The sequence below is a fragment of the Vicugna pacos genome, chromosome 11 (assembly GCF_048564905.1).
Source record: "Vicugna pacos chromosome 11, VicPac4, whole genome shotgun sequence".
In the NCBI taxonomy this organism is placed as follows: Eukaryota; Metazoa; Chordata; class Mammalia; order Artiodactyla; family Camelidae; genus Vicugna; species Vicugna pacos.
This window is the reverse complement of record NC_132997.1, coordinates 48,629,895-48,649,882: the sequence shown is the minus strand read 5'-3', so window position 1 is coordinate 48,649,882 and position 19,988 is coordinate 48,629,895. Positions and strand designations below refer to the sequence as shown.

Here is a 19,988-nt window from a genome sequence, read left to right as displayed (position 1 = left end):
ATCTAGGTTGTCACATGTATTAGCACTTCATTCCTTTTAGTAGTTGAATAGTACTCAGTTGTATAGTATAAACATGTCCTGTTATCTGTTCATCAGGTGATGGACATTTGGGTTGTTCCTACCATTTGAAAGCCTGTTTTTGATTTGTTTGAGTATATACCTAGCAATTTAATTACCGAATCATATGGTAAATCTACCTTTAACTTTTGAAGGAACCAGCAAACTGTTTTCCACAGTGGCAGCACGGTATGTATTTTCACCAACAGTGTATGAGTGTTTCTGATTGTGCACATCCTTGACAGCACTTATCTTCTCACCCTTTCTTTTTTCTTTTTTTTTTATGGCCAGCCTTGTGGGTATAAAGTGGTATTTCATCGTGCTTTTGATTTCCCTAATGACTACTGATATTGAACATCTTTTTATGTGCCTGTTTGGTCATCTGGATATTTTCTGTGAGGAAATGTATATTCATCTTATTTAACAGTATTTTTTCTTTGATTGTTTGTCTTTTTGTTTTAACCCAGACGTATCTTTTAAATGATCAGATCCAGGTGATATCTAGATTTAATGGGTATCAAAGAAGTGTCACATTTTGCCCTTTAAAGTTCTCGGTTATCATAATCTCATTTTTAAGAAATATAAGTATGCCTGGTCCCTCTACTTAAAATACAGTAAATTATTTTTAATTTTAGTACTAAAATATCCAGTAATTTTGAAATTTTTAATATAGAATATTTTCATATATTTCTTCATACCCTAATAAGCAGTTATAAAAAGGGTATAATTTCCCTTGTCGATTAACTAGCAGTCATTGGTTAATGCTGAAATAATTGTTGTTGTTTCTCTGTTGTTCACTTTTCTCTTTTTAAAAAATACTACTTGCTTTCTTGTTAGTACTTCACAAATATTTACCAGGTTAATATGTCAGTTGTAAATCAGATATAAATGTGTTTTTGGCAGTCAAACTTTCTTTTTGAGGCTGTAAGGGTAATATTTTATAATCAGCAATTTTAGATATTTCATATGGAGAGAACCAAGTCAAGTTATAAAGCTGATGTAAATATTAATGTGGTGTGTAACTTCACACTTTATGTGTTCATAGCACCAAAATTAGAGCATTTTGAGAACTAGAAGAGCTCTCTAAATTAATACATGTATTATTTTTCTGCTTATGTTCTGTAGATTTTTTAAAATAATAATTCTGCAAGAAAAATTTGCTTTGGAAAGCATGAAAACTGCAAATGTATTTTATACTGTTTGACACTGTATGTTCTATTTAGTTGGTAAACCTCAGTCATTGTTTGCACTGTGCATTCAGAAAATGTAAGCTGGTCGTGATACAGCAGTGACTATTTTGTGAGTATGAAGAGTTAAACAATAGTTGGAACCTAAAATGGTTATCAAGGGGTGCTTTAAAAATTCTTTACATAGAACCTCTAAAGCTGGCATTTTAAGAACTAGTTCATGGATTATCAGTTATAATGGGGGTCTGTTTATGGGCCTATGGGAGGTCCATAAATCCACTAAAATGATCATTTTTAACATGTAATTTTTAAAGGAGAATACATTACTTATCTCCCATTCTCAAGAATCCAAGATTTGAAAAATGGTTAGAAAACACAGATTTAAAATGTTGATAAAGGCTGTTGTGGATCCCATGGTGTATACAGTCGATCCTTATTATTGTAGATTCGTATTTGTGACTTGACCTATTCAGTAAAAATTTATTTGTAAATCCAGAATTAGTACTGGGGGCACTTTCTTAGTCATTCATGGACATGGGCAGAGTGACATTAAATTTGAGTCACTTAATGTGCACAATACCATGTGAGGTCAAACAAGGTGACACTTATCTTCTTGTTTCAGTGCTTGTATATACTGTAAACAAGTGTCCTTTTCATGGTGTGTTTAGTGCCATGTTTTTTGCATTTGTTGATGATTTTGTTGCTTAAAATGGCCCCTCAAGGTAGTGCTGAAGTGCTCTCTGCTGTTCTTGAGATCTGTGATGTGCCTTATGGAGAGAATATTATTAGGTATAGTTTGTTCAGGCATGAGTTTTAGTGCTGTACACCACAAAAATCAGTGTTAATGAACCAAATATAAATAAGTATATATATACACATAGATATTTTTATATGCAATTATGGTTATATATAGATACATTATATTTATATGAGTATAAATTTAAGTCTGTCTGTATCTCTAAACAGAAACACACGTAAAACAAAGTTATGTGTTGATACTGATTGGAGCAGTGGTTCAGTATTCATGAATTCAGTGTTGTGACAACTTTGTACAACATAAGTACCTTGAATAATGAGCATTAACTGTAATTGGTTAGAGCCAGCTAGGCTAATCTAGTTGACCTTTTGAAGTTTTTTTAACTTAATATTTATTTCTTAATTCATTTTTATGTGAACATTTATGTAAGGCTACATACATCATTCATCTCTTAATATCACACATCAGATGCTTCTAACGTAACTATGATAAATGCTGTTGATTTAAGTGGGCTTCATATTTACACTGTCTAGTTCTGCCAGAATTCACTGGTCTACTTCAGTTTTCTGTCTGAAACATTGCTGCTCATCATACAGTATATTGGAATATAATACTGTATTTTGCTATGAGATATTGGTAACTATACTGAGTTTAGTCATTTTATCTACAGGCTTATTAATTCATTAAAGATGAAGAGTTAGAAGCAGGTCTTTAACAAATATTGACCTGTATTTGTGTACTTTAGTACATTCACTAAATCAAAGTATATTTTTCATTATTCATAACTAAAGGAATTTGGGGCTCCCTCTTTCTAACAAGATGGAGTAGCAAGTACAGGATTTACTCCCACCTGAAAAAATGATCAAAGAAAAGCCATATGATCATGTCTGTAGATGCAGAAAATCAGTTGACCAAAATCCAACATCCTTCTGTAAGGAACCAGTGGTAATACAGTATTTATTGCTGAAAGACTAAATGCTTCCCCACTAAAATTAGGAGGCAAGGATATCCACTTTCACCACTTCTGTTCAACATTGTACTGGAGGTTCTAGCCAGAGCCATTAGTCAATAAAAGGAAAAGCATCTAGATTACAAAAGCTGAAGTAAATCTGTCATCATTTGTCAATAATATAATCATCTATGTACATTATCTTGTAGAATCTACAAAAGGATACTCGAACTGATGGTGGAGTTTGGTAAATTTACAGAATTTAAGATCAATATTTTAAAAATCATGTGTATTTTTTCCTTATTAGCAAAAACAAATTTGAAATTTAGTAAACACAAGGTGTACTGTGACATTAACAATGTAAAATACTTAGGGACAAATCTGTCAAAAGATGAATGAGACCTGTGTATATACAATAAGTCAAAACATATACAGTTTTGTACCTAATATTTGTACAAATAACTTTGTATCATTTAAACCTATATAAAGCTATTAAATCAGTAAACAAAAAAACTAAAGCAATTTGTGTCAACATGACACTCAGTTGTCTTAATTGAACTCAGTTTTTAATCACAAGATTTCTAAAAATGAATGAACATCCCTGATCAAGAGTTAGAGTATGGTATAGAGTGTTAGATAGCAGTCAACATATCTTCAGAAACCAAAACTAGCTTGAGTATTCATAGCCTTGACCAACTTGTTTTCTTGTTAATCATAATGTTTTGGGGTAGCACTCTAACATTTGAGTGAGCAACATCTTTTGAACCATTTTTGACTGTTTTCTATAATTTATTCTGATATATATTTGGTCAAATAGGTTATGGTTAGACATGAGCTTAGGATATGTGTCTTTAGGGTAGAGGATATTTAAAAATTATTTATTATTAAGAATCTTTGATTAATATATTTGAAGATTATGTAGAATAATTTTGAGGTAACTTCAAAATAACCTTGCAGTTGTTATCATGGAGATGTGTTAATGTTAGTTTGGGGGTGCCTTTACTGATTGTCTGGTATGTTTTTATTCGTGGTGTTTCCTTTTCAAGCAACACATTGTGATGAAAAGCAAATTCACAATGAAATACATGTATTAGCAATTGTAAATTTTGGATTTGGAAAGGAAAATTTAAATTAAAATCAGCCATGTTTACATGTTGGAAGTTTGCTTCCAACCTCCCATCCCATCCCTCACCACCAAAAAGAGATAGTTTTCCTCAACTTTCTGAAAAGTTTTACTTCAGGTTTCTAACATCATTTTGAAAGATCGTGTATGTATTTTGATTTATGTTCAGGAAAAACTGGAAGGTTTAGCTGTAATGCTGGAATATCCTTTTATAATCAATGTATAAAAGATTACTTTTTATAAGAGAGAATTCGTACATCCTTAATGTCTTTTGTGTTACCTCCAAATTTTTCAAAGATGCAATAAATCTGACTTGCACTACTATTTTCCAAATGAAAAGTTTGTAGATAAAATATTTTTCTTCTTTATCTAAAGAGTTTACTTTACAAACTTAATTTAAATGACTATTCTCTGTCATTGCATATAATTCCTGGAGACTAATTACATCTTTTGATAAGATACATGTTTTAGCTATCAGGGAATTTCCATTGTGTACCAATTATTTCTTAGGAATGGTCAGAGAATTATTCTGGAATGGAAATAGTCTATTTTTTGTCTACCAAGTAGTAGTTTCTATGAATAACAGGCTTTTTTTTTGGGTGTTTATTAATTGGTAACTTTTGGTACCAGTTGACTCCAGGGAGTCCATAAAGTATTTATAGTTGTTAAAAATTAACAAAATGAAGAATTACGATCTTTGAAGTAATAGTTGCCTGTTTTATACTATATTTTTGCTTGTTTAGTGTTCCTGTCATCATTTGTTATTTTTATTTAAATCCTTAACTCGATCTAATAAGTGGGGCATTTATGATAATCAGTATTTTTTATTTTAGTAAAAATTTCATTTATATTTTCACATCTTTTATACTGTCAGTTCCTGTTTTTCCTTGTTCTCCTCAGAACAATGACTTTATATTAAATCCCAGCATGATTTTATACACATTCTTCAGATCCTTCTATACTGAGTCAGCAGGCATTTATTGATTGCTTAATATAGCATTGGTTTAGAATATGTTTCTTGAACTTTAAAATATTTCCGTCACTTACTTTCTTGAAGTAAAAATTTCTTATGAATAATTCATTTATAATACTTTCAGTTCAAGTTAATAATAGTAGACATTATTTGAAAAATTAAGAATAAAATGTGTAATGATGATCCTGATGTGTATCCCTTTTCAAGACAATTTTAACATTTCTCTCTTTTTTCTTTTTGACAGTCGTTTTTAAAAATCGTATATTTCCAATTGATCCAACAGAAGCAGGAAAGTGTACATTTTAGTCATTCCTTTTTATATTTTTGAAGTTTAAAGAGGTTTAAATGAATTTTATTGTGGCTTATATAGCTATCTATCAAGGATAGATACCCCAAATAGAAGGTAAGGGATAATTTAACTGTTGTAAACAGCCATCGTCCAGTTTTGGAGTTTGTTGGGCTTGGTTCTTTTTAAACCATGCACTATCATGTCTGTATGCTGTATGTTGTCGTCCCTCACAGTTCTATGTATGAAATATAAAAATCTAATGCTCTGCTTCTTGACTGAAACCTCTCATTCTTTATAGTTTTTCCCTGACTTTTCTCCTTTTATTTCAGTTCTTTGATGGCATAGAATTCTCCTAGCCCTTGTACCTGTGTCACTGCCCCCAAATCTGCCATTTGACTGCACTTAATGCATTTGAGTGCACTTAAAAGTTTTCTCTCAATTTTTGTGCCCTTTTATTTCACAATGTCTAGGAACCAGTGCTAGGTCACTCTAACCTACTGTCCACCATTCTTATACCTTGCATACTGAGATTACTGGATGAAAATCATAGTACTATTATGTAGGTGAGTCCTATTTCAAATTCCTCATGTCTAAACCCCCACTTAGCTCTTCCTGTAATGTTTTTGGAAACAGTAGCTTTTCTTTTTCAAAATTCTTTTGAAGACTAATATGTGTTAATATAATTTTAAGTAAATATTCTATTATCCATCCATTTGGAGGATACCCATTTCCAAAATAAGAATACATTCTGTAAAGTTGAAGAATATACAGCTGACCTTTGAACACTGCAGGGGTTAGGGGTGCCAACCTTCTGCATGTAACTTTATAATCCACCCTCTGGATCCCTGCACCAACCTGGTTCTGCACCAACCACAGATCGTATAGGGCTATAGTGTTAACTATTAAAAAAAAAAATCTGCTTGTAAGGACCTGTGCAGTTCAAACCCATGTTGTTCCAGGGTCAACTATAATTGATATGTGAAAACACTAATCTTTTTATATACTCTGCTTGCAAATGAAACTGTATCCTTTTATTTGTTATTTTGGTTGAATGTCAACAAACCATGGCAAAGAAATTTTGCAATAAAAATACTACTTTATGACACAGAAGATTTAAATGATATACAGGACAAGCACTTCAAAATATAAAAGCAGCTTCATGATTTTGATAATTTTATTGTTGTTATATAACATGTTAATATAACATGTGAAAGGTATATAAGAATTCTCTATTATTTCTGTAACTTTAAGTGTAAAAATACTTTAAAGTAAAAAGTTAAAAATATGAAACTATTACTTCATTGTTGGTATTTAAAAATAAACTTATTTGGAATAATTTTAGATTTATAGAAAAAAATTTTAATCGTACAGAGAGTTCCTATGTAATCCTCATCCACTTTCCCCTTAATTTACTAAATAAAAATACCATTTTCAGTGAATGTTTAGTAGCTGAATACATTTAGTAAAGTCTGTTCTAACTCTGTTTAGGTATTAGCTTTACCATTGGTAAGCAATTTTAGTACGTTTTACTTTTACTTTTATTATGGAAATGACTTATTGACAGTTAATCCTGGTAAGACAGATTTAGTTAGAAACTTGACTAATTTTTAAATTTTTTACTTACATTTTACATGATGATATTTTAAGTTATTAATTCTGAGGTTATATATGTATTAAAGTATTGAAATTAAATGCCTTTAGAAATTTAAAGATTCCACTTTTAATGACATTTACAAATCTTTCATGCTATATTGCAAATATAAATTTCAGTAGCTGCCACTTCATCAACTTCCCAACCCCTTAATCTGACATTTTTATCTGATTCTATAGAAATTAAAGTAGAATTTCTTTGGGAAATCATATCACCATGTAATTGTATTAGTATACTGGTTTATATAAAACATAAAAAGTAATATAAAGCAGGGAGGGTATAGCTCAGTGGTAGAGTGCATGCCCATCATGCACAAGGTCCTAGGTTCAATCTCTAGTACAGTTAGTCAATCAATCAATCAATGCAATCCACCCCCCCAGAAAAGTAATATAAAAACTAGATTTTGTGAAGTATGTGTGTTTTTTAATTATCCAAAATTCAGTTAAATTTTATACTCATTGAGTCTGTCTGTGTGTGAGACATTTGTCTAGGCATTGTAAGGAACTCACACATGTCCGCATCTACAGCACTTCCAGTTTCTGCTGCAATTCTCATTTCCTTGTGTTTATTCAAATCTTTCTCAATCTCCTGTAACATCTTACCCTCCTTAGGAAGTGACTTTACATCCTATTCTACAAATATAACAGAAATCATCAGGTATCAATTTCTTCATCTTCTCTCCCCATTGTTCTCAAATTTGCTTGTATAACTTTGGTTTTTTAATTCTATTCCATTTTCTTTTTCATTCTCTAGAACGGCAAATTGTTATCCTTTACCCCTTCCCTTCACTACCAGATGTCTAGACAGAGAAGTTTACATTCATTATTAGTACTGCTTCAACTCCCACTCATTCTTTATTCACTAATTGCAATATGGGATCTCAACTTTATCCTTCTTTGGAAACATTTCTTTTCTGTTTCTTTTTTTTTTCTTTTTGCAAAAGTCACTAACAATTGCCAAACCCAATGGCTTTTTAAAAATCTGTATCCTAATTGACCCATTGGAGGTTGTTTCCTTTGTTGATTACTTCCTCATTTTAAAACTTTCTGTCTTCCATTATCTTTCAGGTCAGATAGCATTCTTTCTTTGTTCTTACTAACTCTTTGAGTCATCCTATCTCTGTACCCTTTACTGGCTTATTTTCTCTATCAATTTCTTATTGTTATTTCTAATCTCATAAGTCATAAAGATTTAAGTAAATAAAAATGCAAAAAAAAAAATAGGTGAAAAGACAAAGATGAAATGAAAAGTAAATATTTGCCAGATATATCAGGCAAAGAGTTAATGTCTCTAATGAGTCAAAAGATTCTTGGCTTCTTGGCATCACTAAGAAAAGAAAAACCTAACTGAAGAAGTAAACAAAGGATGTGATGAATAATTCAATTCACTAAGAAGTAGGAATTGCTAATAAGTAAATGAAAAGCTCCTAAACCTAATTAACAATAAAAAAGTAAGTTAAAATAAAAGTTAACCGTATTTACATATCACTCTGTTGAAAATAAACTGATTAGAACTCGGTCTTGGGGAGACTGGAAAGCAAAGGACACTTTTATACCCTTATATAAGGTCATGAAAACAAGGTATACCTTACTGTAGACCAGTTTTGCAGTATTTTTACAATTTTAATATGCACATAACCTTTGACTCAGTAATTCCTAATTTAGGTATCCTATAATAGTAGTTAGAGATGTGTGTAAGTAGTATGTAGGTATATTGAGCCAGTATTTATAATAAAGTAAACTGAAGACAATCTAAACATTCAATGATAGGGGGAAAATTATGATTATTATATCTCTCTATAGAATGCTAAACTTTCAATGATAAAACAAATTATAATACCACTTGCATTTGTTGAATGTCATTTACATATTAAATCTATGTATTTAAAAATCCATTGATAAGACAGAAATTAACTTTAAGATCACAAAGATTTTCTCCCATTTTCTTCTGGAGATTTTATAGTTTTAGATTTTACATTTAAATCTATAATCCATTCCAAAGTCTTTTTGTTTTTAATGTGACTATCCAATAATTCTACTACTATTTTTTTGAGAAAGCTATTCCTTCTCCAGTGAATTACATTTATAACTTTGTCACATTTACTTGTTATAGATTTGAGAGTCCAAAAATAAATCCATCCATTTATGGTTAATTGATTTTTGACAGGAATATCAAGACAATCTACTCGAGAAAGACGACCTTTTCAACAAATGATGCTGGGAAAACTAGATATCTATATACAGTAGAATGAAGTTGTACCCCTACCTCACGCCACATACAAAAATTTTGGTGAGGATATTGAGAAATTCAGCTGGTAGGATTGTAAAGTGGTGCAGCTGCTTTGGGATATATTGTAGCAGTTCTTCAAAAGACTAAAGATAGAGTTACCGTGTGTCCCAGCAGTTCTAGGTATATCCCCTAGAGAGATGAAAATATATGTTTACATAAAAACTTGTACATAGATGTTCATAGCAGTGTTATTCATAATGGCAAAAAAAAAATGGGAAAAAACCAAAATGTCCCTCAGCTGAGGAATGGGTACACAAAATGGGGATATCCATACCATAGGATATTGGCAATGAAAAGAAATGTGGTGCTAAGTGTAAAAAGCCACTCACAAAACTCCACGTATTTTATTTCTCTGAAATATCCTGAATATGCATATTTATAGTGACAGAAAATATTCTAGTTGTTTCCTAGGGTTTGTGGGAATTGGGGTTTGGGGTGTGATGGCTTCATGATGTAGGATTCTTCTTGGGGTGTTGAAAATGTTCTAAAATTGATGGGATGATGTGCAGCTGTTTGAATATACTAGACACTATGAATTGTTCACTTTAATGTGAATTGTATGTATGTGGAATGTATCTCAGCAAAGCTATTCTGTTAAAAAAATGTATATCTATCGATCTCTTTAACTCTTTGGATAGAAATTCTGCCCATAAGTGACTTTTAGTATAATGCATAAGTCATTTGCAGAATTTTTGTTCATTAAATTATGCAAATCTTCCAAATATTGTAGAAAGTCTCATTTGTCAATATCACTACCAATCTCAAGAAGATAGTCTTTTGTGTATTGGGATTCTCACTGTGGTGAATATGATTTACACAATTACATTTTCAGTGGAAAGCTCAAATTTTATTATTAGCAATAAATCCTGACAGTTATTTTTTTAAGTGACAGGCTTACTTTTTTCATTTTCAAGAAAATGTCTGCCAGATACTCAAGTCTGAATAACTATCATCTGTCTGTCAATCATTATTTCAAATAAAAATAGTTTTCCATAAAAAAAGTAGTTAGTTCATGTAGAAATTCAGTTCACAAGTGTTTTTCTTCAGGAAACCATTGTACTTCATTCATACTTCCCAATTTCTTACACAAATTATTAAAAAGACATGTATTTAAAAGTCATCGTTGAATAAAAATCAATGATTGTTGATGCTTCAAAAATTCTTAAATTGGTATCTTTGAAAAAAAATTTTCCTTACAGTTTTATTGAGCTGTGATTGACGTAAAGCACTGTATAAATTTAAGGTGTACAGGGTAATGATTTGACTTACATACATCATGAAATATTACGACAGTAAGTTTACTGAACATCCATAATCTCACATAGATATTAGAAAAAGAAGAAAATTTTTCGTTGTGGTGAAAACTCAGGATTTATTCTCTTTAACAACATTTATATATAACATACAGCAGTGTTAATCATATTTATCATGTTACACATTACATCCCTAGTACATATTTATTTTATTACGGGAAGTTTGTACCTTTGGCTACCTCATCCAGTTCCTGCTTTTACCGCCACCCTGCCTCTGGTAACCATAAATGCGATCTCTTTTTTATGAAATTTTTTATTCTTTTTTTTTCTAAGTATAATCGAACCTACAACATTACATTAGTTCCTGGTGCACAGCATAGTGATTTGATATTTCTATGCCTTACAAAATGATCACTGTTTTCAGTCTCCATACTGAGATAGTATATTATTGAATATATTTCTCACACTGTACATTTCATAAATTGGTATCTTTTTTATATGAGCACAGGGTTGTAAAGAATTCGGTGGTTCCACTGCCTTTATTTGTCTTAGGTACCAGCAGTTTTACCCACCATTGAATTTGCACCTGAAAGCAAATGTTAACACAGTGAAAAATGCAAATAACATCTTAATATATTGTGAAAATTAAGTTGACTCTGTGGATCCCCTGACACATTTTTCAGAGTGTTCTAGGGGTCTGCAGATTCTTCTTCAAGAATAGCTAATCTTCAGTGCTTTTTCTTTATTCCTTCCTTCTTTATAGAACTACAAAATGGTATTTCCAGTGGTCCAGTAGATATTCTACTTGAATATCCTGATAATTCTGTATGCTTAAACTCACCATTCTCTAGCTCTTCACAGTGTACTTGTTCTTATGTTCTTATATAGTTTTTCTCTATTAATGGTGTCACCATCCATCAGTCATCTAATTAGAGACATTACAGTCATACTCAGCATACTTCTCCTTCATCTCCCATACCTAATCAGTGCTAAGTCTTATCCTTTTTACCTCCAAGAGAACTTTCTTACATCTGTTTTCCTCCCTTTTTGAAAGAATTCTTGAGGTTGAGATTCTTGTCTTTTTTCTGTAATACTGTGTGGCCTCATAATTGGTCTTCCTATGTCCTTTCCTGCTCTTCCTCTTCTTTTTGGTGAATAACTGTGAAATGTCTGGGATTTTACCCCACTTACAAGCTAAAAAATTAGTCTGCCACAGCTGCTTAGATGTTAACAAGACAAGAGCCTCCTGGGTCAGAGACAAAGGGATTTTTTTTACTTAATGGCGCAGCAGGCAGTGTGAGTTTTATATTCCAATTGGTTCTCTTTGCCTCCTCAGTCACTCAGAGACAGGCACAAGTAGAAGCTGTATTCACAGAGTTTACATCGCAACTGAGGAATCCTAAACTTAGGAAACCCCAGTCTTCAAAGATGCTTCTTGAAAAGTCTCCCAACCTTTACCCTGAAGTAAAGCTACTGTAGTTACCTTTGAAGGCTGCTTGCTATGTGAACATCCGTAAAAGGAGAGAACAAAATTGATGAAGACCTACAGAGACATGATAAACTCAAGGAGAATTGTCTCCCAACATTTTTTACTTAGTTTTCTGAACATTATTGCCAAAGTTATCTTTCTAAAATACATTTTTGTCATGCAACTCACTGATCTCAGCCTGCTTTTCTGCAATATGAACCACCAGTCCTTCATAAAATATGCTATTATATAGACCCCATGTTTTTGCTAATCCCCTGAGTTAGCCAAGAACATAGTATCTGTCTATATTTTTGCACATATGTTTCTCTGTGTATAATTTACTTTTATTTTTCTTATTCTCAACCTGGTAAAATCTTCAACCTTGAACAACCAGCTTATTTTTCATTTTCTCTTTGACTTTTTCATTACTCTCCAAACTTCCTGATGCTCTCAGAATATTTTGTGTCTACCTCTGTTATAACATTCATTGTATTTTATTTCCATTCTGCAACTCCACTGGACTGTGTACTATTCAAGGTCTTAATCAGAGTTTGTATTCCCTCACAGAGTATTTAGATATAATAAGAGCTTAATAGAAGTTTATTGGATTAATAAGTGTATAATTCCATAGTGAGTGCCCAGTAGCATTTTTATTTTGATGATGATATAATTGAGTTACTAACAAGATTCTCCTTGAAATCTCTGCATATAAATCATTTCCCTAAAAAACTGTATACATTTTAATTGTCTGATGCTATTGTGTAATTATCTAATGTTACAGTGCAAAACACACATTTATTGTCCATTGCTATTTATTTTATTGTTAAGAATAGACACAGGTGGGCCAAAGTGTGGGCCCATCAGAGATATAGGTATACCTGGGAAATCATCCTTTGATTTACCTGGCCTCAGAAATCTGCACTCAGAACTATGATACAGTATTACCACTTATTTACACCTGGTGGATAGACAGTCTCAAAGGTAAAGTCTCTTATTATAGTCAGTCAGGAGGGACCATAATTGCACGAGCACCTCAGCAGTACAATGAGAATGGCAAGGGGAGCTACTTGAAAGACATAGGGCATCCTCACTGAACAGGAAATAGCATTAGCAGTGGCATCCGTAATGCAGATTTGAAAGCCAATGAAGATTTGTCTTTTTTTTTTTTTTTTACAAAGTACTGCTTATTTTCACTATGTGCAGTCTCTTGGGATTTTTAAATGCTTGTATTCTTTACCTACATTAAAAGAGTATATGTATTACTACCTATATATATGGACATCACCTCTTCAAGCACCACCATCCTTGTGACAACTTTACTTATTTTTTTTTTTAACTGATTTTTGAGAGTGCTTTGTACTTTAAGGATTCTGACCTCCCTCCATCCCCTGCTGCATACATACACTCCTTTTTCCTATATAACGATCTTAAGTTTATGTCTAGTCCGAGCTATCAGTATTTCCTTCATGCCATGGTTAAGGAAATCTGCCTTGTTATTTTTTTAAGTAGCTGAATTTTCTTCCTTTCTGGTTTTACTTTTTTTACATTTTTTGGTTAAAGTATGAGGGGAAAGAGTCATACCGCATGCCCCAAAGTCTGTATACTTATCGCAGCTCAGTGTATTAAATAATTCCCTCTTTTCCCAGTTCAGTGACATGTCATCTGGATCCTGTACTGTGTTGTCAGAGGTACTGGAGTCTGGGTTCGACTCTTTTTTTTTTTTTTTTTTTTTAAAATTCCCATTGATTTCTTCTTGTGTCAGTACCAAATGGTTTCAGTTACAGTTGCCAAATAATATATTTAAACACCTGGTCATAAATCTTCCCCTTCCCCCATCATTATTACTCATCCTTTTTCAGGATGTATCATATATAAAGATAAATTTTTAGGGTAAATGCGTATCTTTTGTCATACATCAAGATTTTTATTTTGTTTTCCCATTTTAAATATTTATATATATATATATATATATATTTACCTTTTTAACATTTTATTATAGAAAATTTGAAACCTACACAAAAGTGGGGAGAATAATATAATGAACCCATGTACCCGTTATCTAGCTTCAGTAATTACAACATTTTATCAAACTTGCTTTATCCTTGTTGTTAAACTGTTTTCTCCTATGATGCAAATTCTAGATATCTTGTCACTTTAACTATAAATCCTTCAGTTTGTCTCTCCAAGAATGACACTTAAAAAAAACCATACTATTACCTTAACATCTTAATTTTAATGTTATTTAATGTTCAATTCACATTCAGCTTTTCATAATTGTTTAAAAATACATTTGTGATTTGTTTATTTGAATCAGAATCTAAACAAGAATTCAAACATTGCATTTATACCTTAGATCTTTAAGTTAGCAGTTATCTTGCTTTCGCCTTTTTAAAGCATCATTGATTTTTCTTTCTTTTTTTAGGAGCAACTGGGTAATTTGTGCTGTATACTGTCTCACTTTCTGGATTTGGTCCATTGCTTCATATTTAGTATTTGCTTGCAGTTAGTGCTAGAGGTTTATTTAGATTCAGATGTTTTTCTTTAGGCAGGAATCTTTAAAAGTGCTATTCTATCATTTCTGTGATATCTCATTTGTAATCCATCATCTGGTGGTACCAGTTTTTTGGCCATGCCAAGATTAATCACTGGGTTCACGTTTGGTTTCTTCTCGCTGCTATTGTGTGTAGAAGTTTTTCTTTTTTGTTTGTTTGTTTTAATATTTTTTTCTAATTTTTTTGAGATATAATTGACATACATCACTGTTTGTGTTTCAGGTGTACAGCATAAAAGTTTGACTTACATATATTGTGAAATGATTACCACAGTGATTTTAGTTAGAATCCATCACCTGATATAGATATAACAAAAAGAAATGGAAAAAAATGATCGTTGTGATAAGAACTCCTACAGTCTACTCTCTTAACTTTCATACATTTCTTAGAGCAGTGATAACTATAGTCATCATGTTGTACATTCCGTTTTATTATTGTTTTTCTAATAGTTTATCAATAGAATTTGAGAAAGTTTTTAAAGCACATGTTTTAGTAATGAACATCTTTTCTTTTTTAATGAAAGTACTGAGGATTGAACCCAGGACCTTGTGCATGCTAAGCATGCACTCTGCCACTGAGCTATACCCACCTCCGGTAATTGACCGTCTTACCAAACTTTCTTTACTATTTCTAATAATTTTTTAGTGGATCCTCTTCAGTGACCATTACAGAAGAGTGTTTAAAACTTGGGTCTTCTTAGTACAGTGTCTAGATTTAAGTGCTAGGGAGCTTATGCACCCTTTCTGTGCCTCACTTTCTTCCTCTGTAAAAGGAGGATTAGTGAGTTATTTCCCATAATGTGCAAAAAATAAATATTTTTTTAATTTCCATTTTTTTCCAAATTGTGACATTCTGTTTTCCCCTTTCAATATTTTTAGTGCTTTATTTAATTTTAGGATATAATTATGTTGGCCATAACTCCAGTTATGCATTAACAGCATTAGGGCCAGTAATATTGAATGATGCATTCATGATATTAGTAGCTAATATTTACTGAAGTATTATTTTCTTGTTTTATTCTTGTATAAAAAGCAAATGTGTTTTTGGAATATATGGTAATTTTATCAAAATAATTTTTGTTATCTATTGATCTGCTAAGAAGATACAATTCATCAAGTACCTATTGAGTATCTACTATGTGTCAAGTGCTGAGGATACACTGATGAGCAAAACAAATAAAAATTCCTATCTTCTTGTAGCTCATATTTTAGTGGGAGGGAGAAATAAAAATAATGTAATACATTAAGTGTTGACCTAGAAGAAATATTTCTTTAGCAAAAATGGGTTTATTCAGGATCAACAAAGAATTGCAGTTGATGAGTCTGCAACCATGACAAGCCATGTGCAAGTCCCTGCCCAGAAAGGAGGGAAGGACTCTTAAAAGAAGTGAAAAAGAAGTTGGCGGTGGGGAGGGGGCTATATCGCAAAGGAAGAGTCTGTTGCTGAATAGAAGGCGATAAAGAATAGGGATTAAAAAGTAGAAGTATGGCATTGGAAATGTTGGAACAAAAGGACTATTTTACAGTATTAAATAGAGTGGAACAGTTTTGTTTGATTTGGGTAAAGGCTTTCAAGGGGAGGGAATAGCTATCCGGCCCCTGGGGAAGTCTAGTCTAGTAAGAGATGTCAGCAGTTTCTAAGGGAGAGCATGCATGACATGTTTCAGAATCCTTTGAGGAGTTCAGTGTGATTGGAGCAGGATATGAAGAGTTGCAGGAGGGGAGGTTAGAGGCAGCAAGAGGTAGAGAAGAGTGGCTTTATCCTATAGGGCCTCATAGACTAATGTAAGGATTGCTTCTTACTGAGTGATGTGAAGAGCAGGGTTTTGATCAAAGGAATGACATTTGCTGATTTACATTTTAAAAGAAAAATATCAAGGATGGAAGCAAGGAGATGAAACTATTCCAACAATCTAGGCGAGAGAGGTTATGGTAACTTGGATGGGTGGTAGCAGTAGAGTTAACAAAAAGTAGTTGAAAAAAATGTAGTTAAAATCTGGAGATAATTTGAGGATAGAGCCAATAACCTTTTCCGAAGGACTTGGATGTGGGTTGTGAGTAACACCCTCCTAACTGATCTCTTTATTGCCTTTCTGTCTATGTGTAGTACAAATACCCTTTTATATACAATAGCAAAATTGATCCTCATTTAAATTTAATAATAATTTCACTTTTCATATTTAAAACTCTTCAGTGGCATCCTATTGCACCCTGTATGAAGTTTATTCTTATTACCATAGCCAATAAGTTGTGCATTATCTGGAACCTACATATTTGCCAAAGCTTATTATAACTACTATTAATTAAAAAAAATTTTTTTTAATATGCCTGCCTTAAAGCTTTGTATTTGCTTTCTTTCTGTTTGGAAGAGTCCCCAACCCCTAAGCTCACTTTCTGCCTGATTAGCTTATTTGCATATTTTATGTCCCAACTTAAATGTTCTTAGGCAGGCCTATTTAAAGTAGATTATTTTCTTGCTTCTCTCTCCCACCCCCATTGTCTTTCTCAGCCATTTTTTTTTATGGCATTTTTTGCAATTACTTTATTTCTCTATTTTATGTTTTTGTTTTGTTTGGTTTGCCTTTTTTTTTAATGTTCATGAGACAGGGACCATATCTAATTTGTTCCACTTTGTGTCTCAGTGCTAGTCAACTGTCTGGCCCATAGAAACATTTAATAAATAGCTTTAAATTAAATTGACTGACTAAATTAATGAATAAATGAACAAACAAAATAATTACTTTATATGCCAGAGTAGCAGCCCTGGGCATTACACCTAACTTAGGTTTTAATTCAGTCTTGTTATTTTGATACTTTTGTCTTTAATCAGCCATTGCATATTGCTAATTGTAAGATGGTCTTGTGTGATTCTTTATCACTAGAAGAAAATTTCCTCATTTAAATTTATTTAGTTATTAACATCTAGGTAAGTCCTTATTTCAGAAGATTACTCTAGTCATATGGTTATACTACCTGTCAGCGAGATTTGTCAAAGAAAATGTGAAGCAGTAGCTTTAAAGATATCCTCTGCCCCCACCCCATTTTTCCCTTGAAGCTATTATCCTAAAGGAAGTAAGGGAAAAGAGATATCTATGGTGTGAGTTCAGGTTTACTGCTGTGTTTAAGAAAGGTCCCTGTTACCATGACAACAAATGCATGAATTTCAAGTGAAATTTTTCAGCATATGGGACTGATAAAATTGTAGCATCCCTATTCTCTTAGTATAGAATTGCTGTTTGTCAAGTTAAAAACAAAAATCTGAAACACTGTTAAAATTAATTTTTAAATTAAATAAATTTTTAATACTGTTTTAAAATCATTTATAAACTTAAAATTATACCAAAAGAATATACTTTCATAGATCTGTCATACAGAAAGCTAAGCATTTGATTTGACATTAAAAATTACTTTTCTAATCTGTACTAGATCTCTGCTTAAATGGTAAATAGTTTAATGTATTGGGAGTTTTTGACAATAGAAAATGACCTGCCACTTTATAGATTCCTTTTCCTTAAATGCTTTCTAACTCCAGTGGAGGAAAGCTGTTAAGCTTTAAGTGCTCTGTCATATTTGCTGGCTTTTATAGTCGAAGAGAACAGCAGTGAGCAATGATGATGGAAAACGATGGCAGGTAGACTTAAAACACCATAAAGCACAGCCGATTGTGTGTAATGCCTTGAATTGAATCCTTTTTGAATGAAATGATCAGCCATATGTGCCACCCTTATGGACCCTGTAAGAAGAGGAGAAGAAATGTGCCCTAATGCTAACTGTGCATGAAATTGCAGTGTTAGGAGATATTGACCAGATGTTTCAATCTCAACAAATAGCTTGTTATGTGACTGAGTGAAAATATCTTTGCTGCTTTGATCACATACACCTTCAAGGAAGGGGTAATTTAATAGAGGCTGTCATAGTTCATCATTGTCAATAAACTTTGACTTGACCTTTGCCTTATGTTTTTGATGTTGCTTCTGATAAGTGTTGATGGGCAGATGTTTCCTGCCTTGAGGGATTTTTCTTTTTATAATGTGTATGCTAGAAATAGTAAAGGAGATTTTTCTCAATTCTTCTCTTGCTCTTTGGTTATTAGTTGGCATACTTCTCTGTGCAATTTGTAGAATTTCTGGGCAAATGCCTCTGACATTCTTACCTTTAAAGACCCACTGTTTTCTCTCTAAAGGTTTCTTACTCTCTTCACTTCTGTGTCCTAGTTTTAATTGGCCAAAATAAGCTTCCATGGTGATTTTTTCCCCCCTTATTTTAAATACAGCACATTCTTCTGGGATTTTTTTTTTGTATTTTGTTTTGTTTTGTTTTGTTTTATGTTTTTGTAGCTTGAAGTGATGGATCTGTTAGAAAATCATCATAATTTACTGACTTTTACAATTGAGGACAATACTAGCTGGAGAGATTAAGTTACTTATACAGGGTCACGTGGTTACTCTTTTCCAGACCAGCTATATATGTCTGAGATCTGATGACATTCTTTCCATTATGATTTTGTTTACTTCCCTTTTTTCCCTCGTATCTAGAGTAGTGATTGAGAGTATACCTTCTAAAATCATACAAATATGCACCTACCTGTGAAATTGGAATAGTAAGTATATGTACACGGTGCTTGGTGGTTCAGAATAGCTGAGGTAACATACGAGGTAAAAGATTAGCATATTGCCCAACATATAGTAAGAACTCATTAATTTATCTCTTAATTATGTTGTTTCTAACTCATCTTTGGTTAATTATAGTGTTTTTTAGATGAACCTTTGGTTTATATTTGGTTTTAGTGCAGTTTTTCTTATGTTGTCAGGGGACTTTCTTATGTTTGGACTATATGGGAAAAATGATAAAATGATTTTAGGTATTACTTTAAAATCATGGTAAATACTAGATAAATAAAATGGCCTTTAAACTAGAGCAGCCACTGTTACCATCTCCTATAATTAGAGTTTCTTGAGGATTGTAGAGGAGGAAAAAGTTTTCCTTGACCTTCTTAGAGTCCCTGGCTGGGTCTGAAAATATAAGTGACAAGGCGTACAAGTTTATTTAATATAAATTTTAGGTATCATGGTAGCCTACATAAGGAAATAAAGACCCAAAGGAATAGTTTCACCTGAGTATTTTCTAGGTTTGATGAAGAATGGGGAATTTTGTAGAAATAAACTAGGTCAGAGAGTATGAGGCAAGTGTTACTTGGAGAAAACTTAGCAAGGCCCATTTGTTAGGATTCTTCTCTGTGTCTCTTTGTCTTTGGAGATAAAGATGTTCCTTTCCTACAGATGCAGGGAAAGCACCTCGTACATGAGAGTTTTACAGCCTGTTTCAGGGGAAAAAGAGAAGGAAGTTCCCAGTGACCTTCCTGCTTCCACTGTTTTCTCAAATTCCTTCAGCCAGCATGCTGTAATTTGGAGTTGTGTGTCCTAAAACCCCCTCAGCATATT

The 19,988-nt window shown here is 32.4% G+C and overlaps 1 protein-coding gene across 4 annotated transcripts in view; it reads left to right on the top strand.

Annotated features, from left to right (window-relative positions):
* ADK (adenosine kinase) overlaps positions 1-19,988 on the top strand; it is a 410,069-nt gene that overhangs the window by 168,161 nt on the left and 221,920 nt on the right. For 2 of the 4 annotated variants that reach the window (XM_072971270.1, XM_072971268.1), the window contains exon 5: positions 5,291-5,335. The exons of the other annotated variants lie outside the window; for them this stretch is intronic. In XM_072971270.1, the coding sequence (XP_072827371.1) occupies positions 5,291-5,335 (45 nt within the window). The remainder of the gene's footprint in view (positions 1-5,290; positions 5,336-19,988) is intronic. 4 annotated transcript variants of the gene reach the window in all.